General features: G+C 40.8%; 1 protein-coding gene and 1 non-coding gene across 2 annotated transcripts; one reads left to right on the top strand and one right to left on the bottom strand.

Annotated features, from left to right (window-relative positions):
• The first annotated feature begins 1,174 nt into the window (after positions 1 to 1,174).
• Positions 1,175 to 1,804, top strand: LOC121986623. The gene is made up of 2 exons (XM_042540578.1): positions 1,175 to 1,417; positions 1,475 to 1,804. Exons 1-2 carry the CDS (start codon positions 1,175 to 1,177, stop codon positions 1,802 to 1,804), a joined length of 573 nt encoding a protein of 190 aa, XP_042396512.1.
• Positions 1,805 to 11,737: 9,933 nt separating this feature from the next.
• Positions 11,738 to 11,843, bottom strand: LOC121988207. The gene has a single exon (XR_006113944.1). It is a non-coding gene; the product is annotated as a small nucleolar RNA R71 (small nucleolar RNA).
• Positions 11,844 to 26,602: the final 14,759 nt, after the last annotated feature.

Below are 26,602 nucleotides of genomic sequence, written 5' to 3'. Positions count from 1 at the left end.
CGGTGAAGGATCATGAGAGGAACTATCCAGTTCATGATTTGGGTTGGCGCTATCATCTTCGCGAAGATTTAGCGACATCATTATATGGGATCACCTTTGAGATTTATCGGATCATAAAAGTCTCAAGTATTTGTTTACCGAAGGAACTAAACTGCGTCCGGAGAAGATGGATGGAGTTCTTGAAGACTATGACTGCTGATTAACTATCACGGGAAAGCCAGCGTGGTGGTGATGCTGAGCGGAAATCCGGGAGTTTGGCTTGTCATAGAGTGATGGTTCTGAGTTGATACGAACTTCTACGAGTTGGGGTTGATAGACAAACCTGATGCAGCGAGGCTTGCTAGTCACCATGGTTGCTCAGTCACCTATAGTGGAGCGTATCAAAGAGGCTCAGGCTACAGATCAGCATCTGCAGTTTTTACGTAGCAGAGTTACCTCAGGACAGCAGACAGAGTTTGCTTGTGATGATAGTGGAATTCTGTATTTCCGCGGCAGATTATGTGTCCCTGAGTCACATCCTGTCCAGGAGGACTTACTACGGGAAGCACATCGATCTAGATTTGCGATTCATCCAGGAGGTACTCGCATGTACAGGGATCTGAAATGATCATACTGGTGGAATGGTATGAAGAAGGATATTGATGTATTTGTGGCGCAGTGTTTAGTTTGTCAGCAAATCAAGGCAGAACATCAGAAACTAGCTGGGTTACTGCAGAAGATAGAAATACCAGAATGGAAATGGGAGCATATCACGATGGACTTTGTGGTAGGACTACCCCGGACCCGGAAGGGTCATGTTGCGATTTGGGTAATCGTTGATCGGTTAACCAAATCTGCACACTTCTTACCGATCCGTCGGACGGATTCGCTGGATCGATTGGCAGAGTTGTACTGCAGAGAGATCACCAGATTGCATGGTATACCTCTGAGTATTATATCAGATAGAGATCCACGATTTACCTCTCGATTTTGGCGGAGTCTCCAGCAGGCCATGGGTACGGAACTCCGTTTTAGCACTGCTTTTCACCCTCAGACGGATGGGCAGTCGGAGCGGACTATTCAGACATTGGAGGATCTATTGAGATCTTGTGTCATGGACTTCGGCGGTAGCTGGGAGGATCACTTGCACTTGGTGGAGTTTACATAAAATAACAGTTATCACTCAGCGATTCAGATGGCACCATTCGAGGCATTATATGGCAGAGCATGTAGATCTCCTACTTTATGGGACGAGGTTGGAGAATCGTCAGTCTTGGGACCTCAGTGTATTCAGCGAGATGCAGAGTTGGTTGGCACCATCAGACGCAGAATGACAGAAGCCCAGGACCGACAGAAAAGCTACGCGGATCGGAGACGGAGACCTTTGGAGTTCTCTGTGGATGATCACGTGTTCCTGCGAGTGTCTCCTACCAAGGGAGTGAGGAGGTTTGGGTTAAAAGGGAAGTTAGCTCCTTGTTAGATCGGACCTTTTCAGATACTTGAGCGGATCGGGGAGGTAGCATATCGACTGGCGCTGCCGCCTTCACTTGCTGGGGTGCATGATGTATTTCACATGTCTATGTTGAGGAAATATGTGCCACACCCTACACATATTTTGACAGATGTCTCGATCACCCTTCAGCCAGATGTAACGCATGAGGAGGTTCCAGTGCGGATATTAGATCACAAGGAACGTCAGCTGCGAAACAAGACAATCCTATTGGTCAAGGTTGGTTGGGGGCATCATTCAGATGACGAGGCAACCTGGGAGCTGGAGGATGAGATCCGAGCGCGGTACCCACAGTTGTTTGATGAAGGTATGTAAGTTATTTCATATGATGATTGACTTCGCATGTCGTTTGTCGTTTATTGCATTTACGTCATAAATTTGGGGTCCAAATTCTTATAAGAGGGGTAGAATGTGAGATACGGCAAAATAAAATAGCCTATAATGATTTAAAAGAATTTTTGGACATTTTTCTGGATTTATTTGGAGGATTTATGACAGTGTTTAAAGGGATAATGTAAATCACCCTTTGAGGGGCTGGTTAGGGAGTTAATTAGGTGGAGAAATTAAACCCTACCTATATAAATAGGAAGCTACAGTGCCCGAGCCCTAAGGGCTACCTCATTCCCTTCTCATTCTCTTCGTGTCCACTCCGCCGATAACCCCCGATTTCCCCTCGAGCTCACTTTATCCGCCGACGGGAATCAACACCGACGCACCTCCCCAGTCGATCGCCGGTGCCTAGTCGCAGATCGAGTCTCCGAGCTTCTCAACTCCTTAATGCGGGGCCGCGACAGTGGAGCTTCTCCGGGGTGTAGCCTCGCATCGAGCTGATTCCGTCGGGTTCTTGTCGCCGGCTATGAGGATCTCTGCCATTGAGGTAAGTGGAGTTATGGAATGGCTCGATTAGGGTTTTGAGACTATAGTTTTGTGATTTGAGGTTAGATTGGGATGTGGCGTTGATTGGGGTGTTGTCCCGGCAGTGTCACGTGGTGAGGAGTTTGGCCAGGACTCTCCAGCAGCAAACGGACACCGGTGGACTTCCTCAGCAGTGGGATTTCCGGCCGTGAGTCACTAGTGACTTGCTGTGAAGGGCTCGAATCTACTTCCAGCAGCTATTCTTCCTCCGGGAATCTATAGGTAAGGTTTATTCCACTGTAGGTGTTAGGGTTGCAGGTTTAAATGTGGGTTTCCGATTGGATTTGATACTGAGCATGTATTGATTGGGGTGTTTGTGATGTGTATAGCGCTGTAAAGAACTTGGTTGGTCGATTTGTGGCAGTAAACAACTTCACTGTGCTGTGGCGATTTCATTTTTGGACAGCGGCTAGCAGAAGTGATTTAGTTGCTCTAAGGTAAGGTAGACATCTATTAAAGCTTATCTTGTGGTTGTTCAGTACTATTAGGGGCTTAACCATGATTTGCAATCCTGATGATGATAGACTAAAACTAGGGTTTGCGATTGGTTTTGGGTAGATCCATGTGGCTTCATTTGGTTAATGAATGGAACTAGGATTAAAGGCGTTTGTCTTGTAGAGTAATGTAGTTAATTAGTTCCATATGTATTCAATTAAAATTGATACGTTGACACAGGACTTTGATCGGAACGAGTGTCGCGACGAGATTGGCGTTGGATTCAGCCTACACTTAGAGGCGGGTACTTCTTAACTTGCTCCTTTAGATATCGGTTTAAGTGCATGAGTTAGTTTCATCTATGCAGTATTTATCTTGACTCCACTTATTTTATTTCTTGTGCTTGATACTTTATCCACTCAATCTTCGAGATGATCACTTTCTTATCTATACAGTCTCCCGTTGTTATTCTTGATACCTAGCAGATACTAGATGCCATGCTTACCTGTTTATGCTTACCTATTTGATTACTGTTTATTTATGTTTAGTATTGAGCATGCGGATTCATGTAGCATACCTGATTTCCTGTTATATATATATGATGACAGTTGCATTATTCGCATCATGTCATTGCATGCATAGCCGACGACTTTGGCTCCCTTGTGGTTGAGACGGTCGTTGGCCTGGGCCGCACGCTCGGCCACTCATGGGTAGTGGTAGCTTAGAGCGTGCCGCATGTCCTGTCGTGCCCCCCACTCGCTCACTCATGGGTAGTGTCTGCTGGAGTCGCGGGCAGCAGGGCCCCTGGTAGCTAATTTGTGCAACTGCTATCCCCTCGGCCACTCGAGGTAGTGGTAGCGGAGTTACTGCTGTTTGTACCTTACGCCATCGTTGCTATATACTGCGGTTGTATCCTATGCTGACATGCTTTCTTATGATTACATATATATTCGTTGTATGAGTTTGGACACTGATTATTTATTGGTAATTTGGATATACTTTACCTATTACTTTATAGTTATGAGCAGTAGTAGCGATCTGCGTTACTTTAACTTTCTATTGTTAGCCTAGGATATGGTTTCGGTATGGATATATATATACTCTTGGTAGTATCTGCTATTTATCTTCCGAGACTGTATCCTTTTGTATTCTTTATATGATGCTCATGCCTGTCTATCATTACCCGTTGAGTTTTATACTCACCACCCGTATTGGTAATTTCACCACGTAGGTGATAGCGATGCTAGTACGCTTGGTGGAGGATCCCACTGCCGGTCCCATGTCACTTACGAGGATGGTTTTACGGTTTTGGTTTTCATTTTATTGTGAGTTAAACCTTTGAATTTAGCATTGTAATAATTGGTGTGGACTTGTTATTTTGTATTTGGTTGTTTTGCCGATGAGTCAACGGGCCGGCCCATGGTGAGTTTTTGTTATTTTATCTTTGTTATTCTTGTTTTCCGCTGTGTTTGACTTTACAGCCGTGTGGGCTGTATATTATCTGTGTGGTTGTGATATATATTTGTGTATGTATTATCTGTGGTGTTGTATACCGGTTCTATTTGTCACCGCTACAGGGAGGTCTTGTCCGATCCAAAGTACTATAGGAGTGTCATAGGTAGCTTACTTTACCTAACTGCAAGCCGACCCGATATATTGTTTGCAGTAGGTATGTGCGCAAGATACCAATCCTGTGCAAAAGAGTCACACCTAACATATGTTAAAAGAATACTTAGGTACATTAAAGGCACTCTAAATGTTGGACTTTGGTACTCTAGAACTTGCACCTTTGACATTTTTGGTTATTCTGATTCGGACTATGCCGGGCGCAAATTAGACAGAAAAAGTACAAGTGGTAGCTGCCAAATTCTAGGTCAGTGCCTAGTAAGTTGGTCAAGCAGAAAGTGACACTATGTTGCTTTATCTACTACAGAAGCTGAATACATAGCCCTAGGAAAGTGTGCATCTCAACTGTTGTGGATGATGCATACATTAAAAGACTATCAACTAGAATATAAAAATATAAAAATCTTTATTGATAATATCAGCTCAATTAATCTGACAAAAAATCCTATTCACCATTCTAGGACTAAACACATAGTGGTAATATAACGACCGCCCTTCTTACTACTACTACTCTCTAAGGATGACCGTTACTTAACTACTAACTCTACTTAACCGGTATGATTGTTAATCACATGGAAACCCTACCGAAAAATTTCGACAGAGTCTCCCCTGTACCGGTGACCATATTCAACAATACATGCAATATATACTCAGCCACAAGCGGCTGGAACACATATCAATCAACCACGCAGTTAAATAAGTATCAAACACACAAATATCTACTTACTAAACTGAACTCATCCTATATGCAACCTAAACAGAATAATTTCAAATGACATGAACTTAAAATACAACTCAAATGTTTACAATAACTAAAACGCAGAAACTAAAATTAAAACTTCTTTCCTAGTCCCAAGGCTTCCATAGTCCTGGCATCACACATCCTTCGAACACCTCCTTGTCGCCTTCCTTTCTATATCTTTTCCTTTCCTGTATCTGCAGTAAGAGGAAGTGTAGTCTATAAGCAAAATTTGCTTAGTAAGCGCTATCTAACTCACAAAATCTCGATATGCATGTACATGTATCTATAACATGAACTAACTGAATGCTTACTAAAGACTACTCATGCTCATCTAATAGAAGAAGAGAGAATAGTGAAATGCTAAACATGTAAGCAAGTCTAACATAAACATAAACATAGGCATAAACATGAACATGACTTGAACATACTTGCATGCGTGCTTATAAACCTACTATTGTGGTGATCTAGTTGAACTTAGCGGTGGCGTAACATAAGTTGTTGATCAGACAACCACTCTAGCGCTAGGTTGGTAGGGGTCCGAACTTAGGACCGGAGTTCCCCTCTATTCTGGCGCGCTCACCGGGCTTAGGTCCCCGGATCATACCACCATCCCAGAATATATCTTAATTGATTCTGGCGCGCTCACCGGGCTTAGGTCCCCGGATCATACCACCATCCCAGAACATATCTTAATTGATTCTGGCGCGCTCACCGGGCTTAGGTCCCCGGATCATACCACCATCCCAGAACATATCTTGGTTGATTCTGGCGCGCTCACCGGGCTTAGGTCCCCGGATCATACCACCATCCCAGAACATGTCTTGATTGATTCTTCTAATAAAAGAATGCTTCTTACAAGACTGAAATGTTTAAACAAATTCTAAAAATGCTTAAACAAAAATCTGCATACAAAGCTTAACATGAATCTACATGCTAAGCTTAACTAAAATCTGCATATTAAGCTTATCTAAAATCTGCATACTATACTTATAAAAATCTGCATGCTATACTTATAAAATCTGCATACTATACTTATAAAATCTGCATACTATTCTGCAAACAAACTTAACAAGATTCTGCATATAAACTTTAACAAAATCTTTAACATGCTACAATGGAAATCAGAAGAAAGGAAAGCAAATCACGCATGCTATTCTTAACCTCTTCCAAATCCTAATTCTGTACATAAAGCAACCATCTTTAACAAAATCTTCAACCAAGCTAAGCCTAAGGAAAAGTTACTGCTGCTATCAAAGGTTAACTCGTAATGTACTAAAACATGCAAACATGTAGGGGAGCTATACTGTCATTCAACATATGGTTCACAAAACAACTTTTGGAAGAGACAACTAAGAGCTTGTACACATGAAAGGGGAACTAGAATAAAATCAACCCTACAGCATAATTCCGTACAATACTATTAAGCTATCCCAAACTAAATCGAAGACAAACATGATCATGATATCAAGACCACGATTCCCTTAACCATGCTCATCTTGAAAAAGAAAAGAACTTCACATTAAACAGCCAAATGCATAAGAACCTATATCTATTCCAAATCTCTCCTATATACCCATGCTATCTCAAGGAAGAACCTGCACAACATCATTAGACCAAAGCTAGAACTTCATAAGAAACTCAATCCAAATCTCATTCTTTCAGTTAAGAAATCGGAACTGAGCTCAACCGTAGATAACTCGATCACCACAGAACCACAGAAAACCTTTCTGATGAACATTGAGCTTCTTTCATATAGCAAACACTAGCTAAATTTTGAATCCAAACTAAAGGAGCAAGAACCCCTGTGAAACCTCGAGCCAATTCAAAAACACATCCGGAAAGAGGCCAATCGAAAAGAACTCACACCAATTCGAAAACAAGAAAGAAACGAGAATCCGGAACTACTCTTCTGCAGGTGAGTAGCAACTTACCTCGTGTTCTTGAACTCACAGCCAGAAGAAAGCTTCTAGGGCTTCGGCGAGCTTGAGATCGCAACTCTTCGGCCGCCCCTTCGAGCCCACTAATTTTCTTCGACAGGAGAGTCCCTATTCTATGAAGAGCTCCCGGGACTTGCCCTTCACCGGCCGCCGAAGAGAAACCCTTTCTTGGCTTCGTCTTCGCCCGAGCACAAAATAGCGCCGCTCGAAGAATCGGGGTCGGGAAAGCTTAGGTCGTGAGAGAGGGAAGGTCGAAGGAATTAGGTCACGGGAGAGAAAAGAATATATCTTAACCCTCTCTTTAACTTGTCCTTTTATAACTAAACTATATTACATGTTCTTATCTATTCACGAAATAGCCGCGGAACAGTTGGTTGGTCGGGTTTTGACCAGGTTAAAGGTTACTGGTTCAAGCCTTGGCTTGGATATTTTTTTATCGAAACTTCTTTCGTTTAGTAAAAATACCAAACGACCTCCAAATATTGCATAAAAATACTCTAAAAATTTCTAAAAAACTCTAGAATTTTTCTAAAGCATTTCTAGATTTTTATAAGGACTTTTAGGACTCCAAATAGTGAAATTTGGGGTGTTACAGGTAAAACACCATTTTGTAAGGAATCACGTAGCTAAGGGTGAAATTGCACTCAACCATGTTGAGTCCAAATCAAACCTAGCTGACATTTTTACAAAACCCTTACCTGAACTTGAGTTCAGTGTACTTAGAAGGCAAATAGGAATGTGTTAGGTAGAATAGGTGTCTCTTTTTACTTAATCATCTTGCTTTTACGTGTTTTTTTTAAATTCAAGGAAAAATAGTTTTCAAAATTCCAATTTCTTAGAATTTTCAAAATTTGAACTTAGCCTAAGTTTTCCCTCTAGAAATCATGCTCCCCCTAGATTTAAGCCAGAGCATCTCACAAAAACCTAGGTCTACCTTGTTTGTGCTTATAAAACATAGAATGACGTGAGATGCATAGGGTATAGCCTGGACTCAAGAATGCTTATATTCGTGCATCAATATGAGTCTGGGCGTTAAACACGTAATATACATCAATCAAGTCAAGTTTTCCAGCTCTAGTCAAATCTAACTGGACCAAATTTACTTAACTTCACTAACTAAGTGAAAGCTGTTGCCCTCTAGGCAATCAGCAAGTAGCTAAAGGTTAGACAGTTGGTAAAGGATACTCAGTTTTCAGGTTAAGCATGTTTGATCTTTAGGGCTCTGATACCTCTTAAAGTAAAACTGGATAATTTGAAATCTATTGAACTTGACTCATGCATGGACTTAAGGACCAACTGACTTTGAATAAATAACCTAAACTAAATTTTTAGCTACTCCACTCCCTCCTTGTCCTAAAATTTAATAAGTATTGTTTAAAATTAAGCTAAGTTTTTTTTAACCTAAGATATAGTTTTCAAAATCCAATACTTGCAAAGAGCTAGCTAAGTTCCAATTTTTATTTTCAAAATTTTTAAAACTTAGCCCACTTTGAAATCTAACTTTGTAAATTCTTGCTTTCCTAAGTAAAGCATAGTTTTGCAAAATTTAACTCATTGCTTTCAAAAATTTCTACTAAGTAAAAAGTGACTTCAAAAATGTTTTCTCAAAAATCATTTGGCTCCAAATATTTCTCTAACAAATTTTCAAAATCTAGACAAGTACTTCTCTACGTATAGTTTTACTAGCTTTTCAACTTAGTTAAAGACTGTCAAAAGGTTCCACCTTCTAGTGGTTTTATAATTTTAACTAAGTTTCCAAAGGGCAAACATCATCCTTTAAAATCAACCCTTATTAACTTTTAGATCTTTATTTCACTTAGCTAAAAGGTAAGAAAAGAAAATTATAAAATGTTAAGTGTTATCAAAGTCTTGTTATCCCTCTTTAAATATCGAATGCCTATTATGATTATTTTTAATATATGGCAAAGGGGGAGAGTAGAAAATTCAAATACTCAAATAATTATCAAATTCAAATTCAAAAATGAGAATAGCAAATTCAAATTTAAAATAATGAATAACAAAATATTAAAGGGGGAGTAACAGTTAAGGGGGAGCCTAAACTTGATGCTATACTTTAAATTCATGGAGTTTACTTTAGCAAAATATTCATTGATGCTATGCTTGCTTTAAATGTTTTTATTTGCATCTATTCTTTATTTGATATCTGTTTACTTAACTTTGAATTTGAGTTGCCATAATAAAAAAGGGAGAGATTGTTGGTGGGAAGCATCCACGATTGAACTCATGTTTTGATAATGGCAAAGTGATGTGCGTAGATTATATACTCTTTTATGCATGTTTTTACGCACATTTACATACTTTGAGCATGCTTGATCTATGCATTTTTATACTTCCAGCTTTCCTTTTAGCATATTTACTCTTTTGGTTCGGAGATCTGCTTTTTGTGCATTTTCTGTACACAGGAGTCGAAATTGGTGAAGATTATGCGTCCTCGGACAAGCTTGGAAGGAATTGAAGGGAGAGAGCATCAGGTCGTGTACCACACACGGCCGTGTAGTTTTAACAGGAAGGGAAGAGGACATGGCCGTGTGAATCTCACACGGCCGTGTCTTGATTTGAAGAAATTAGAGCAGATGCCTTACATGGCCGTGTAGATCTACACGGCCGTGTGAGGTTTCCAGAGGCCAAGCAGGTGGTGGTCGTGTGCACCACACGGCCGTGTAGCATTTCCAGAGAACAGAAGGGTCCTGGCCGTGTGAGTCACACGGCCGTGCAGCTTTGGCAGAGAAGGAACTGGACATGGCCGTGTGAATCTCACACGGCCGGCCCGATTTCCTCCTCTATTTAAACCCTCCTTCATGAATTGAAAGGGGATCTCTTCCCCTTTGGGAGAAGGCAAGATTTGGTGGTATCCTCCCATTCTTGGGAGGATTTCTGGGCGATTCGAGGGGAGTTCTTGATGATTTCGACTCCGGAGCGAGGATTGGATCCGAAGACGAGGCTTCTTCGTAGATAAGTTTTCTCTTTCCCCCTTTTTTTGGTTTCTTGGATTGGGGATTTAAGAAATACTTGTAATCTTTATTTCTTCGGGTATTCTTCCTCGATTCATGGAGTATATCTTGTATTCTAGGATTAAGGGAGTATCTGTATGATGGATTGATGTAATCTCTTATGGATTTGCCAATTTCTTGTTTCAATGACATTGTCTTGCTTGTATCAATTAGATCTTGAATGATTAATGGTGATTTGTGCTTAATTCTCATTCATGATTGATTGTTTGGATTTCTTGTGGACTTAGTAAAGATAAACTCTCACTCGATCATCCGAGGGATCCACGTGACAGGTGCAAGCCCGTGTAAGGACGTTTGAGAGATAATCTTGAAGAGGAAATAGGAATATTCAAGAGAGTAGGATGGATCTTGTGATTAGTTTCTTGTATCTTGATAGATTAATAAGTTGTGGGCCTCTATGTTGGTATCCGAGGAAGGCATAGTAATAGGTGCGCTTCTGTGTAAGGACAACGTAGGTTCACGTCTAATTGATCATATTTAGATACATTTCTCAGTCCTTAGCCGGTTATCTATTGCAAGAGAGAACCGACAACTTTCTACAAGTGTTTGGCAATTGAGGGATAAGAATTGGTGAACCATTTACATTCAAGAAATCTTACAAAGAAACCGAAACTCCTAGAATCTCCCATTATCATAACCCAAAACACTAAACTCTTGTTTGTTGAACTTTAATATTAGATTTGTTTACCTTCACTTTGCATTTGAAACAATTGGATAGTTGTTTAGCTAATTCGCATTGAGGCATTTCTAGTGCTTATTCCAGTCCCTGTGGATACGATAATCTTTTATATTACTTGCGACATTTCCGTACACTTGCGGAGCGTAACAAGTTTTTGGCGCCGTTGCCGGGGACTGCGCTATAACATTAGGAATTATCAATTGAGTTAGACTAAACATAACATTTATTTTCCTTTCATATTGCATAGTTGTAACTAATCATTAGATTTCTGTTTTTACTTTCTTGTATAACTTTTACTTCTTGTTAATTCTTTTGGTACAAATTCAATTCTGTATTTTTTATTCTTTTTTTTTCTTTTTCTGTTGTATTGTCATTTGCTATCTTGTTCTTGTGTATGCGAAGATCTAACTTTGCAGGGGAATTCGTTCCTTTTGACCCTGAGATTGACAGAACTTTCCATAAAAGAAGAATTCTGTAAAGGCAAATTGAAGAACAGGAACATTTGAACATGGCGAATAGACCACTCAAGGATTATGCAGCACCTTATTCAAGAGGTTTTTGATCTAGTATTTCAAGACCTTCAGTGGAAGCTAATAACTTTGAGATCAAACCCGCAATTATATCTATGGTGCAGCAGAACCAATTTGGTGGAGGACCTCATGAAGACCCCAATCAACACTTAGAGGTCTTTTATGAAATATGTGGTATCATGAAAATGAATGGAGTTCCTTCAGAAGCAGTAAGATTATTATTATTTGGGTTTTCTTTAAGAGATAGGGCAAAGCAATGGCCGAATTCTTTGGCCCCTAATAGCATCACCACTTGGGAGCAGTGTGAGCAAACAGTTTCTTGATAAATTCTATCCACCAAGTAAAACAGCTCATATGAGGAATTTAATTGCACGCTTCAAGAATACTGATTCAGAATCTCTTTTTGAAGCATGGGATAGATATAATAGTATGCTCAGACAATGCCCACATCATGGGTTGGAAAGATGGTTAGTGTTGCACACTTTTTATAATGGTATCAACTATCATACCAAAGTGTCCCTTAATTCTGCTGCTGGAGGGGCACTTATGAATAAAAGTTTAGATGAAGCTGAAGAAATTATTGACAGTGTAGCACAAAATCATCATCAATGGGCAAATGAAAGAAGTGGTGGCTATTCTTCTGTAAACCCAACAATTAAAGCATCAGGGAAGTTTGATGTAGATGCAGTCACTCTTTTGTCTGCAAAATTGGACGCTCTTACAAAGAAATTTGAGAATATGGGGACTAGTGCTAATATGGTCAATGCTATTAGTACATCTTGTGAAGTATGTGGGAGTTCAGAGCACTCAAATGACTCATGTCCATTGGGAGCTATCACTGCACAAATCAATCAACTGGAACAATGTGATGCAATCATGAGTTACAATCAAAGGCAGAACAACCCATACTCAAATACTTATTGTTAGTGAGAGCCCTAGAGCCAATCATGTGATGGTTACTTTTTGGACTCTTTGTATCATATTCTTGTACATATATTTCTGATATATAAATAAAGGCATTGTGATTATTATACTTGTGTGTATTTGTGCTATATAAATAAGTATAATAATGTCCTAGGGTAGTAGGTTCATATCTATATCAATCGATTAGTTAAATCGATAGTGAGATGATATAGAGAACACTACACTTAATTATTCCTAGTCAAGTATTAACATAGAAGGACAATGTTAATGCATTGAGACTAGCATGTAGGTCAACATGATGACTTGATCTCACAAGTCATGGATATGAGATATCAAGTTGACACATGGGTATACATTGGAGAATGTATATTGAATGACCCGCCATGAGAAAGTATCATGGATCGTTATATGAGTGTCATATACTTTCTCAAGTGACTATTAGTATGACTTTAGTCCTTAGACCTGAAGTCACCATGGTTCCCTACATAAGGAGTTATGTACTTTGGTTTCGTCAAACGTCACCCGTAACTGGGTGGACTATAAAGGCGATTACTGGGTATGTAACAAATTATGCGGAGGGATGTGAGTGATGTAGATGGGATCTATCCCTCCTATATTACAGGAGTGATATCATAGTCTTGATAGAGTGAGATCACTAAGTGCATGGCCATGCCCAAATAAGGCAATATGTGATATTGTGCTTATTTGATTATAGTGAGTCTACTTGGAGTTCAAGACACTTAGATTGATTGGAGGATGACACGGTCTATGCCTCATATAAGATCAATCTAGATATCAAGGATAGAAGGACAATGTCACATATTGTGAGAGTCACAATTATTAGTCATATTGGTGATGTTGGATCTCAACATTCTTGTAACTTGGGTAGCAATGATGTGTTGCTAGATACCTCTCATTGCTTATGTCCCTAATTGGATTTAGGGACATTGCCAACGTTGACAAGAACCTATAGGGTCACACACATAGAGCAATAGATGGAGACTAGTTCATATGATGAACCAAGAGGAAAGATGAAGTCAAGTTTGACTTGGCTAAATATGGAAAGTCTATAAAAGGCAAGTTTGACTTGACCTAAATCCACAAGTTTGACTTGACTATGAGTTAGACTCAAGTATGATCCAAATGTTGGATAAATCAATTAAGGGAGTTAATTTGGTCATGTTTGACTTTGGCCAAATTAGGAAGGTTGAAAGTCAATATTGACTTGACTTGGATGCCACCACATTTGATGAGGTGGCATGGGAGAACCAATGGGGATGCTACACATCACCATGCCACCTCATGCTTGCCACCTCATGGGAGGTTACCCATGAGTGGCCGGCCACATTAAGGGGGCAATTAAGAGCATTAATTGCCCACTTAATGACATTTATGTGGCCGGCCACATGATATGGTGGATTGATTGAATTTTTGAATTCAATTTTTTTATTCTTCTTCTTCCTTGGTGCTCTCGGCAACTTCTCCCTCTCTTCCTCCTCTTCTTGGCCGAAAACCACATAGGTGCTAGCACACCTTGTTTCGGTCATCTTCTCCACCTAATTGCTTGTGTGGACACATATAGAGGGGCTCTACTTTGTGCCCTCTAGATCCAACTTCAACCTTAGTCGAGCGGGATAAGCGAAGGGCACGCATCAAAGGTAGTTTTTCTTTAAACTATAGATCTAGGAGTAGATCTAACATATTCGGGTATTAAGCATGATATAAATACGTGGAATTTTTCGAATCGGATTTTTCTTTGCACGAGATCCTTGGCTAGGGTGTTTCGGGGTTTCCGCGACGCGAAAAGCGGTTTTCGTGGCCCGAAAAATTCTAACAGTGGTATCAGAGCCATCGTGCGAAGCACGTATTTATTTTTTTTTCTGTATTAGATACAAAATTTAGATGCTTTTAAGTTTCTGTGATTTTTCTAAATTTTAGGAATTTTTGGGTATTTTTCTCGTAGAGGCGAAAGAACGAGTGCGAAGCACTTGTACACTTTTGTCACCGAGAAAAATTTCTCCGAAACGGCAAGTTTCACCCAAATAGATTTTGGGACAGCAGGTAAGGGCGCTGTATAATCGCAAGAGGACACTCGCGAAGGTTATTTCGCGAATAGGGGCGCTGCCCCTAACCCCGCAAGGGGCCTTGTCCCGCGATTACGCCCGAAACCCGCTTAGCGGGACCGCCGTGGAGAAGGGACTCAAAAATTCAGAAAAATCAGTAGAAAAATTTTAAATAAAAAAAAATACACAATTCTGAATTATGTACAGTATGTGTTGGTCATGGCCCAAGTCCCAGAATTTTTATGAAAAATTATGCGTGTAATTCATAATACGGCCTGCGTGCCGTCATGTGTTGTGTGTGCTGTATTGTGGATGCGACCTGCGTGTTGCCTTTTTCCATTATTTTATTTCTGTAAAAATTAGTTTTAAGACTCGAATGTAACTCGAGTATAAATTTTGTAATGTACAAAATTTGAAGATGACGAAATTCCGGAGAAGACGGACTCGCGGGAGCATGCCGGCAACACATGGGGATCGGAAGGAGGAGCTTGGAGAAGCTGCCACCTAGACCCTAGGATGACCATTGGATCTTCTCTTTGGCTAGAGAGGATCCTAGTAGGGCCATGACCAATCACATAATTTAAATGTATATATTTTATTTTTGCTTATGTGTATGTGATGCATGTTTGTGTAGAATAGAATATGCATGAGTGTATGTGATGCACATGTGATGTGGGAACCACATCTTGATGTGCACAATACACATTTAGGATTTAAATTAGATTTAATTTACGCCTAAATATGATGCACATCGTCGATTAGATTAGATCTAAATCGAAATCAACTCGTAAACGCCTACCGGGCCATGATACCCATCACTACCTCGATCATATGCGATTGTCGTATCTGCCAAAGCAGAGCAACGCATTTAATCTTGGTAGGATGCGGAGGGACAACCTTGGTCCCGCCTATCACGCTCGGGTTAGATTGAGCTCAATTAGATTGAGTAGCTAGCAAAGCTCAATTGGATCGAGTGAAGCTATAGGCGTATTCCAATAGTTGGAAAGGTAGGACAAGATCACGTTTATAAATAATCTTGGGTGATTTAGCCAAAGCTAACTCAAGATTATTTGTAAAAGTTAAATCTTGATCCTATAAACAAGAGTTGCATGGAGATGTAATTGGTAATTAGCTACCTACCGATCATACTAGGTCTTGGGCGATTCAGCCAAAGCTGACTCAAGATGTAGTATGATGTGGATCTTGTCCCACAAAATTCAGTGGGAGCATCATTTAATTAAAGGCCTAATTAGATGATAGAATATGATATTGATTCTCTGCATGTTTAATATGTTGTAGATTGCCATGTCACCAAACGCGAACACTCTCTCCCTACGATCTGTCCTTGAGAAGGACAAGCTCACAGGAGCTAACTTCCTGGACTGGTACAGGAACCTGAGGATAGTCCTCATGCAGGAACGTAAGCTGTACGTTCTGGAGCAAGCAGTTCCTGAAGCACCACCAGCCTCTGCCGCTCGTAGCATTAAGGATGCTCATCAGAAGCATCAAGACGATGCGTTAGACGTGTCGTGCCTAATGCTATGCTGCATGTCCTCTGAGCTTCAGAAGCAACACGAGAACATGAATGCCTTTGATATGATTGGCCATCTTAAGCAATTATATCAAGGGCAAGCCAGGCATGAGAGGTTTGAAGTGACTCAGGCCCTCTTTTCATGTAAGATGAAAGAGGGAACCCCTGTAGGAACTCACGTACTCAAGATGATTGGGTACGTCGAGAACCTAGAGAGGTTGGGGTTCCCATTGGGCCAAGAGCTGGCCACTGACTTGATCCTGCAATCGTTGCCGGCAAGTTACCGTCAATTCGTCATGAACTATAACATGAACGAATTAGACAAACCACTGCCCGAGATGCTCAACATGTTGAGAACTGCTGAGCCCAATCTCACCACTACCAAGACCAGTACCGTCCTGATGGTACAAAAGGGCAAGGGTAAGGGCAAGTGGAAGCCCAAGGGTAAGGGTAAGACCCAGACCAAGGGCAAAGCCAGCTCTTCAGCACTCAAACCCAAGGGCGGGGTGCAAAAGGATGCTACCTGCTTCCACTGTGGTCAGACAGGGCACTGGAAGAGGAACTGCAAGATCTACCTGGAGGATCTTAAGAAGAAAAGAAGCGAGGCTTCTACTTCAGGTATAAATGTTATAGAAGTCAACCTTTCTATTTCTACATCATGGGTATTAGATACTGGATGTGCATCTCACATTTGTACTAATGTGCAGGCGCTGAGAAGTAGCAGGGCATTGGCAAAGGGCGAGGTGGACCTACGAGTAGGCAATGGAGCAAGGGTTGCTGCTGTTGCTGTAGGAACATATTTTCTATCTCTGCCCGCTGGGCTTGTATTGGAACTAGATAATTGTTGTTATGTCCCTGCACTAACAAAGAATATTATTTCAGTTTCCTGTTTAGATAATAAAGGTTTTTCATTCATAATAAAGGACAAATGTTGTTCTGTTTATTTGAAAGATATGTTCTATTGTAGTGCACATCTGATGAATGGCCTCTATATTCTAGATTTAGAGAGCCCTATCTATAACGTGAGTACCAAGAGGTTGAGATCAAATGAGTTGAACCCAACCTATCTCTGGCATTGCCGCCTAGGCCACATAAACGAGAGTCGCTTGTCCCAGCTCCATAAGGATGGTTTGCTGGACTCATTTGATTTTGAATCATATGAGACATGTGAGTCATGCCTTCTAGGCAAGATGACCAAGACTCCCTTTAGTGGACATAGCGAGAGAGCGACAGACTTGCTAGGACTCATACATAGTGATGTATGTGGCCCTTTCAATATCGCTGCTCGGGGTGGTTATAGGTACTTTATCACATTTACTGACGACTTCAGTAGATATGGTTATGTGTACTTGATGACACATAAGTCTGAATCCTTTGAAAAGTTCAAGGAATTCAGAAATGAAGTACAAAACCAGCTCGGCAAAAGTATTAAGATACTTCGATCAGATCGAGGTGGAGAATACTTAAGCCATGAGTTTAGTGACTATCTAGCAGAGTGTGGGATTCTATCCCAACTCACTCCTCCTGGAACACCACAGTGGAATGGTGTATCTGAAAGGAGGAATCGTACCTTATTAGATATGGTACGATCTATGATGAGTCACGCAGATCTTCCTATATCCTTTTGGGGATATGCTCTGGACACGGCAGCGTTCACACTTAACCGTGTTCCATCAAAGGCGGTCATGAAGACACCATATACGATATGGACTGGGAGGAGTCCCAAGATGTCTTTCATGAGGGTTTGGGGTTGTGAGGCTTACGTTAGACGTCAAGTCTCAGACAAACTGGGACCCAAATCTGATAAGTGTTATTTTATAGGATATCCCAAGGAAACTAAGGGATATTACTTCTACATTCCTAGTCAGCACAAAGTGTTTGTTGCTAAGACTGGGGTCTTTCTAGAAAGGGACTTTGTTTCTAGAAAGGCTAGTGGAAGTTCGTTTGATCTTGAAGAAGTTCAAGACAACGACCAAAACACTGAGCCATTGATGGATACTGAACAGGAACCACAAAGAGTTGTGGATGATGAGATTGTTGCACAAGAAGTTGTGGAACAACAACCTGTTCATGTAGACCTACCTCTTCGCAGGTCCGATAGGGTACGTCGTCACCGAGAGATACTCATCTCTTGCCTGACCAGGATGACGTTATGCTCATTGAGAATGAGCCTACCACCTATCAGGAACCTGTGATGAGCCCAGATTCTGCCTCATGGCTAGAAGCTATGAGATCCGAAATGGATTCCATGTACACCAACCAAGTTTGGACCTTGGTTGATCCACCTAAGGGGTCAAACCTATTGGGTGTAAGTGGGTCTTTAAGAGAAAGACTAACATGGACGGACTTACTCATACCTATAAAGGTAGACTGGTAGCTAAAGGTTTCAAGCCGATTCATGGTATTGACTATGATGAAACCTTCTCTCGATAGCGATGTTTAAGTCCATTCGGATTATGCTTGCTATTGCAGCCTACCATGATTATGAGATCGGCAGATGGATGTCAAGACAGCTTTCTGAATGGAAACCTCCTCGAGGATGTGTACATGACACACCTGAGGGTTTTGTAGATCCACAGCATACTAGCGAGTATGCAAGCTGCATAGGGCCATTTATGGTCTCAAGCAAGCCTCTCGGAGCTGGAATCTTCGATTCGATGATGCAATCAAACAGTTTGGTTTCATCAAGAACGAAGATGAACCCTGTGTCTACAAGAGGGTTAGTGGGAGCACAGTTGTCTTCCTCGTATTGTATGTGGATGACATACTTCTCATTGGGAACGACATTTCCTCGCTACAGTCTGTGAAGACTTGGCTAGGGAATTGTTTCTCAATGAAGGACTTAGGTGAAGCAGCCTGCATTCTAGGCATTAAGATCTATAGAGATAGATCTAAGAGATTGCTTGGCCTAAGTCAGAGTACATACATTGACACGGTATTACTTCGGTTTGCCATGCAGAATTCCAAGAAGGGAAATCTGCCGATGTCACATGGTGTGAGTCTTTCGAAGACTCAAAGTCCCTCTTCTAGAGAGGAGAGGGACCGCATGGATAAGATCCCCTATGCCTCGGCCATAGGATCTATCATGTACGCCATGTTATGTACTCGTCCTGATGTCTCGTATGCTTTGAGCATGACGAGCAGATACCAGTCAGATCCAGGTGAGCATCACTGGATTGCGGTCAAGAATATCCTTAAGTACTTGAGAAGGACTAAGGATTATTTCTTGATATTTGGAGGTGATGAGCATCTAGTTGTAAAGGGTTACACTGATGCTAGCTTCCAAACTGACCAGGATGATTACAGATCGCAGTCAGGGTTCGTGTTCTGCTTGAATGGTGGAGCTGTGAGCTGGAAGAGTTCGAAGCAGGACACAGTTGCAGATTCTACAACGGAGGCTGAGTATATTGCTGCATCAGAGGCAGCAAAGGAGGCAGTTTGGATCCGCAAGTTCATTTCTGAGCTTGGGGTGGTTCCTAGCATATCTGATCCCGTAGAGCTCTACTGCGACAACAATGGAGCTATTGCGCAGGCTAAGGAACCTCGCTCACACCAGCGGACAAAGCATATACTACGGCGCTTCCATCTCATTCGAGAGATCATCGATCGAGGAGATGTGAAGATTTGCAGAGTACCCACAGAGGCTAACGTCGCAGATCCCTTGACCAAGGCTTTGGCACAGATTAAGCATGATGGTCACACTAGGTCATTGGGTATTAGATACTACAGCGATTGGCACTAGTGCTAGTGGGAGATTGTTAGTGAGAGCCCTAGAGCCAATCATGTGATGGTTACTTTTTGGACTCTTTGTATCATATTCTTGTACATATATTTCTGATATATAAATAAAGGCATTGTGATTATTATACTTGTGTGTATTTGTGCTATATAAATAAGTATAATAATGTCCTAGGGTAGTAGGTTCATATCTATATCAATCGATTAGTTAAATCGATAGTGAGATGATATAGAGAACACTACACTTAATTATTCCTAGTCAAGTATTAACATAGAAGGACAATGTTAATGCATTGAGACTAGCATGTAGGTCAACATGATGACTTGATCTCACAAGTCATGGATATGAGATATCAAGTTGACACATGGGTATACATTGGAGAATGTATATTGAATGACCCGCCATGAGAAAGTATCATGGATCGTTATATGAGTGTCATATACTTTCTCAAGTGACTATTAGTATGACTTTAGTCCTTAGACCTGAAGTCACCATGGTTCCCTACATAAGGAGTTATGTACTTTGGTTTCATCAAACGTCACCCGTAACTGGGTGGACTATAAAGGCGATTACTGGGTATGTAACAAATTATGCGGAGGGATGTGAGTGATGTAGATGGGATCTATCCCTCCTATATTACAGGAGTGATATCATAGTCTTGATAGAGTGAGATCACTAAGTGCATGGCCATGCCCAAATAAGGCAATATGTGATATTGTGCTTATTTGATTATAGTGAGTCTACTCGGAGTTCAAGACACTTAGATTGATTGGAGGATGACACGGTCTATGCCTCATATAAGATCAATCTAGATATCAAGGATAGAAGGACAATGTCACATATTGTGAGAGTCACAATTATTAGTCATATTGGTGATGTTGGATCTCAACATTCTTGTAACTTGGGTAGCAATGTTGTGTTGCTAGATACCTCTCATTGCTTATGTCCCTAATTGGATTTAGAGACATTGCCAACGTTGACAAGAACCTATAGGGTCACACACATAGAGCAATAGATGGAGACTAGTTCATATGATGAACCAAGAGGAAAGATGAAGTCAAGTTTGACTTGGCTAAATATGGAAAGTCTATAAAAGGCAAGTTTGACTTGACCTAAATCCACAAGTTTGACTTGACTATGAGTTAGACTCAAGTATGATCCAAATGTTGGATAAATCAATTAAGGGAATTAATTTGGTCATGTTTGACTTTGGTCAAATTAGGAAGGTTGAAAGTCAATATTGACTTGACTTGGATGCCACCACATTTGATGAGGTGGCATGGGAGAACCAATGGGGATGCTACACATCACCATGCCACCTCATGCTTGCCACCTCATGGGAGGTTACCCATGAGTGGCCGGCCACATTAAGGGGGCAATTAAGAGCATTAATTGCCCACTTAATGACATTTATGTGGCCGGCCACATGATATGGTGGATTGATTGAATTTTTGAATTCAATTTTTTTGATTCTTCTTCTTCCTTGGTGCTCTCGGCAACTTCTCCCTCTCTTCCTCCTCTTCTTGGCCGAAAACCACATAGGTGCTAGCACACCTTGTTTCGGTCATCTTCTCCACCTAATTGCTTGTGTGGACACATATAGAGGGGCTCTACTTTGTGCCCTCTAGATCCAACTTCAACCTTAGTCGAGCGGGATAAGCGAAGGGCACGCATCAAAGGTAGTTTTTCTTTAAACTATAGATCTAGGAGTAGATCTAACATATTCGGGTATTAAGCATGATATAAATACGTGGAATTTTTCGAATCGGATTTTTCTTTGCACGAGATCCTTGGCTAGGGTGTTTCGGGGTTTCCACGACGCGAAAAGCGGTTTTCGTGGCCCGAAAAATTCTAACACTTATAACCCTGGATGGAAGAGCCATCCCAATTTTTCTTACAGAAATAATCAAGATCAAGGACCATCTATGGGGGCAAGACCAAATTTTCAAGCTGGGCAACAAAATTTTCAACATCTATCTTCTCAAGGCTTACCAAAGTCAAATATTGAAAAGATGCTTGAAGAAATTATCTAAAGTCAGAATGAAATGAAGCAAGATTTAGCAAAGCTCATTCAGAGAATGGATAATTCTGAAAAGCATCAAAAGATCCAGGATAGTCAAATTGCCCAACTAGCTTCCTCATCATCCAGAGCACCAGGACAACTTCCAGGAAAACCTGATGTGAATCCTATGGAGCATTGCAATAGAATTGAGCTTAGGAGCGGACGGACCTTGGGAGACTCCCAAGTGACTGCTCCAAAAGGGATACAAAAAGAAGAAGAGCTCTCTCCTCTTATACCAAATCAGATTCAAGCTAATGAGGAGAGTACCATTGAGGTTGAAGAGACTCTTCCACTGAACCATCAGAGCAAAGCTGTCCCTTTTCCTCAGAGACTTACAATGCTCAAGAAAGATGAAGAATTTGGCAAGTTTTTAGAAAAAGTTAAGGAAATTTGTGTAGAGGTACCTCTTATTGATGCTATTCTTCAAATGCCTAGATTTGCCAAATTCCTGAAGGATCTCATGTCAAACAAGAGAAGAAGAGGAGAGGTTGAGACAATTGCGCTTAGTGAGGAATGTAGTGCTATTTTGGAGAAGAACACTTCCCCAAAACTAAAGGACCCAGGGAGCTTTTATATTCCTTGCAACATAGGAAAAGATTTTTTTGAAAAAGCATTTTGTGATTTGGGGGCTAGTGTTAGCCTCATTCCCTATTCAATTTGTAATAAATTAGGTCTCAAAAACATTAAACTTACTACTATGGCACTTCAACTTGCCGATCATTCCTGCAGGTACCCTTTGGGTATTATAGAAGATGTGCCAGTAGAGGTGGATGGGAATATTATTTCCACAGATTTTGTCATGTTGGACATGGAAGAGGACCCCAGGATTCGTATCATATTAGGAAGACCATTCCTTGCTACAGCTGGAGCTATAATTGATGTCAAAAATCATAAGCTTTCTTTGGTAATTGGTAAGGAAAGATTGGAATATGATTTATCTAATATCTCTAACCATGTCTCGTCTCTTTTAAATGCTTGTAGTAGGACAAGCATTTATAAACTTGAGGAATGGAATTTCCATCCTCATGGAAGGCCACCAAACGAAGGAGACAATGTGGTGGAAGATGTTGGGAGAAGATCTCCCAACAAAAATGAAAAGTATATCTGTCCTCCAAGGACGAGGAAAAGAAGTGAATGATCAAGTTTGGTCGAGCTAAAGACCTTAAACAAGCACTTCTTGGGAGGCAACACAAGGGTTCTTTTAGTTAGTTTTGATTTGTATTTTAATTTCTTTTAGTTTGATGCATTCTTTTGATTTTGTTTTCAGGTTAGGTGCAAAACAGAGCCCGGCCGTGTGCTATACACGGCCAGGCAAAGGTTGCAGAGAAGGGAAGTGCTTGGGCCGTGTCATCCAGACACGGCCGTGTAGGATCTCCCGAGGAGAAAAAGGACTAGGCCGTGTCCCAAACACGGCCGTGCAAAGAATTCCGAGAAGAAAGATGGAGACGCCGTGTCCCAGACACGGCCGTGCGAAGAATCTAGAGAAGGAAGAGGGGGAGGCCGTGTGGATCTGCACGGCCCGTGTAGGAGAGTTATTTAAGTCTTCTTTCTACCTTACACGGCCAGATCTTGCCCGTGTTCCGCACACCCCCAACTCTCCAAAACATCTCTTTCTCTCCCAATCTCTTAAAAACTCCTCTCTAATCTCTCAAGATCTCTTAGATCCGGATTCTCCTCCTCTCTAAGACTTGGACTTTTTGTTCTCCTAACCTAAGATCTTTGCTCTTTGAAGTTTTGTTCTTTGAGTTCCATTTTTCCAACGCTAGATAATTCTTCCCCTATCTAAACTCATCAAGATGTCCAACATTTTGAAGAAACTTCGCAAAGGAGGTGGTGGATCCAGTGGAGACAAAGAGAAGGAGCCATCAAGGGACAAAGGAAAACAACCAGTGAAGGGCAAAGGCAAAAGGACTTCACGCAACGAAGGTAATGACAATGAATTCAATATTGTGTTTAGAAATGATGATCAAGTAACTAGATTTGCACTTCTTGTCAATAGAAAGATAGTGTGTACTAGATATATGGACCCAACTGTTCTTGATATGCTTGGAATTAGGGAAGATATAGATTTGATGATTGGGTTTTTGGATTGGAGTGATATTATGTACACACATTTGCCTACATATTCTCGTCTTGTTTTGGAATTTTTAAGTTCATTGGATGTCCATTTTACTAATGAAGATGATTATTTTGGAAAAATCTCATTTAGACTAATGAATCAAGAATTTCTATGGGCATTTAGTGACTTTAATTCTTATTTTGGATTAACCACCGGTAGCCCTCGTAGGTTTGATCCAAGGTTTAATTGGAATCATTTTTGGAATGCAATAACTGGGTTAGATCAACCTTATGAGCCTTCAAGAGCTAAGGCCTCCCATATGCAAAACCCCATCTTTAGGTATCTACATAGAGTCATGAGTAAAACTATTTTTGGTAGGGGAGAGAGTGATGGGGTGGTTAAAAAGATAGAGCTTTATGTTTTATGGGCTATGCTTTATAAGGTTGAATTTGATTCTGGTTTTCATTTTGTTCAAACCTTATTAAGATCTACTAGGGCATCATCGGGATCAATTGTTTTTGGTGGTTTGATTACCCGAATAGCTTATAATTTAAATCTTGATGTTGATGGGTTGGAAATAATTCATGGTAATGACATGATTGACATTGATACATGTCTTGCTATGAAAATGATCGTTCGGGATGAGAATGGTTTCGCGTTTCCTAGGAGGAGTGGTTCTCCTTTACCCCTTCCTTTTCCTGAACGAACTACTATTCGTAACCCGACTAATTGGGTAATTTCTGAGTTAGATTTTGAGGATAACCCTTCTATACCTGGAGACACTGAGCCACATCATGAGCCCTCGTCATCTGGACACCTGCAGCCTTCTAGTTTATGGGGCCTGCTAGGCATTCTTTTGCATATGGCACGGGATCTTCTAGGTTTGATTTTTCAGATTTTCGTACGTCTCTAGAATCACTTCATGAGAAGCAAGATGCCCAACGAAAAATGTTGGAGGGGCGCTTCTCTTTATCTGATGATCAGTTTAGGGAGGTACAAAATCATTTTCAGTTTTCGAGGAATTTTCAAGGTCAAGTGGCTGAGTTTGTGCAGGATTATGATACTGATCAGGCTAGGATGAGAGATTTTATGCAGAGCATGATGCTTACTAGCCAACAAGTAGATGCTTTATATGAGTATCATAGATCCTTGGGTGAGATTCCAGGTTTTCCTAGTTTTCCTATTGGCCAACCACGTCGTAGACCTCCTTTCCCTCGTCCACCTCCTCCACCATATTGATTTCATCGGGAAAAGTTTAAGTCTGGGGGTGTCATGTACTGTTTAGTTTGGTTTTCAGTTTTTAGTTTTTGTTAGTTTTTCATGTTGGTTCATATTTTCATTGCTTGTCGCTTTATTTTGCTTGTTTTTGAAATAATCATAGCAAAAAAATAAAAAATAAAAAAAATTTGAGAACATCAAATCTTCACTTATATGCTTTCTTGGATTCAAGTGAAATGTTAGCACGATTATTGTCTTGATTCATGATGTTCGAATGATGCTAGTAGTAAACTTTGTGTAGTTCTTTTTTCTATCTTGGGAAGCATTAATAAGCTAAGAATCTTATGGTGATGAGTTTTAGTTTTGGTTCAACCTTAAGGATTTTTTCTTCACTACACTTGTGCTTGATGCTTGAATAGTTGATGTCATTGAAATAGTCATGCTTCATCTTGTTTGCTTAGTACTTGGTTTCCATGGTGATTTCTCAACTTTCATTTTGGTTACTGGATGAGGCTCAAATCATTAAAGCTCATTTGGAAAAATCAAAATATCCCAACATGTGTGCTAAAAGTACATTTGTGAATAAGTTTTGCACAATGTAAACACTTAAAAAAAAAAATAAGGGATATAAAAAATAGTTGTCATGAGTGGAATCTAGTAAGTCACCCCTTTGAGACCGAGTTAGGTTATTGGGGAAATGACTGCCTAGCTTCCCTTGAGATTGAGCACACCTTTGAGACCTTGGGTTAGTTGAGAAATATGAACCAAGTGAATGGTGAGTAAGTGTCTATCACTGGTTACTTGTCTTTCACTGGAAACATTAGGAATTCAAATTTGATGACGACTTGACTAGGACATGGATTGAAACTTGAAGGGTGTTGAGTTACTTTTACACTGTGCACAAGATTCTTATGCTTGAACCATACTTTACTTGTTTCCATGATCACGCTCGTTAATGAAACTTTTTGATAGAGTTAGGAAAGTGCACTAGGTTTTATGAATGTGTTATAGAACATATGAATTTAGACTGCAGCATTTTGCTTGAGGACAAGCAAAGGTTTAAGTCAGGGGGTGTGATGTGCGTAGATTATATACTCTTTTATGCATGTTTTTACGCACATTTACATACTTTGAGCATGCTTGATCTATGCATTTTTATACTTCTAGCTTTCCTTTTAGCATATTTACTCTTTTGGTTCGGAGATCTGCTTTTTGTGCATTTTCTGTACACAGGAGTCGAAATTGGTGAAGATTATGCATCCTCGGATAAGCTTGGAAGGAATTGAAGGGAGAGAGCATCAGGCCGTGTACCACACACGGCCGTGTAGTTTTAACAGGAAGGGAAGAGGACATGGCCGTGTGAATCTCACACGGCCGTGTCTTGATTTGAAGAATTAGAGCAGATGCCTTACATGGCCGTGTAGATCTACATGGCCGTGTGAGGTTTCCAGAGGCCAAGCAGGTGGTGGCCGTGTGCACCACACGGCCGTGTAGCGTTTCCAGAGAACAGAAGGGTCCTGGCCGTGTGAGTCACACGGCCGTGCAGCTTTGGCAGAGAAGGAACTGGACATGGCCGTGTGAATCTCACACGGCCGTGTCATGGGGCCGTGTGGCGCCCGAT

Source organism: Zingiber officinale, chromosome 5B (genome assembly GCF_018446385.1).
Source record: "Zingiber officinale cultivar Zhangliang chromosome 5B, Zo_v1.1, whole genome shotgun sequence".
Taxonomy (NCBI): Eukaryota; Viridiplantae; Streptophyta; class Magnoliopsida; order Zingiberales; family Zingiberaceae; genus Zingiber; species Zingiber officinale.
The sequence above is the reverse complement of the archived record's forward strand: the minus strand, read 5'-3'. Positions and strand labels throughout refer to the sequence as shown.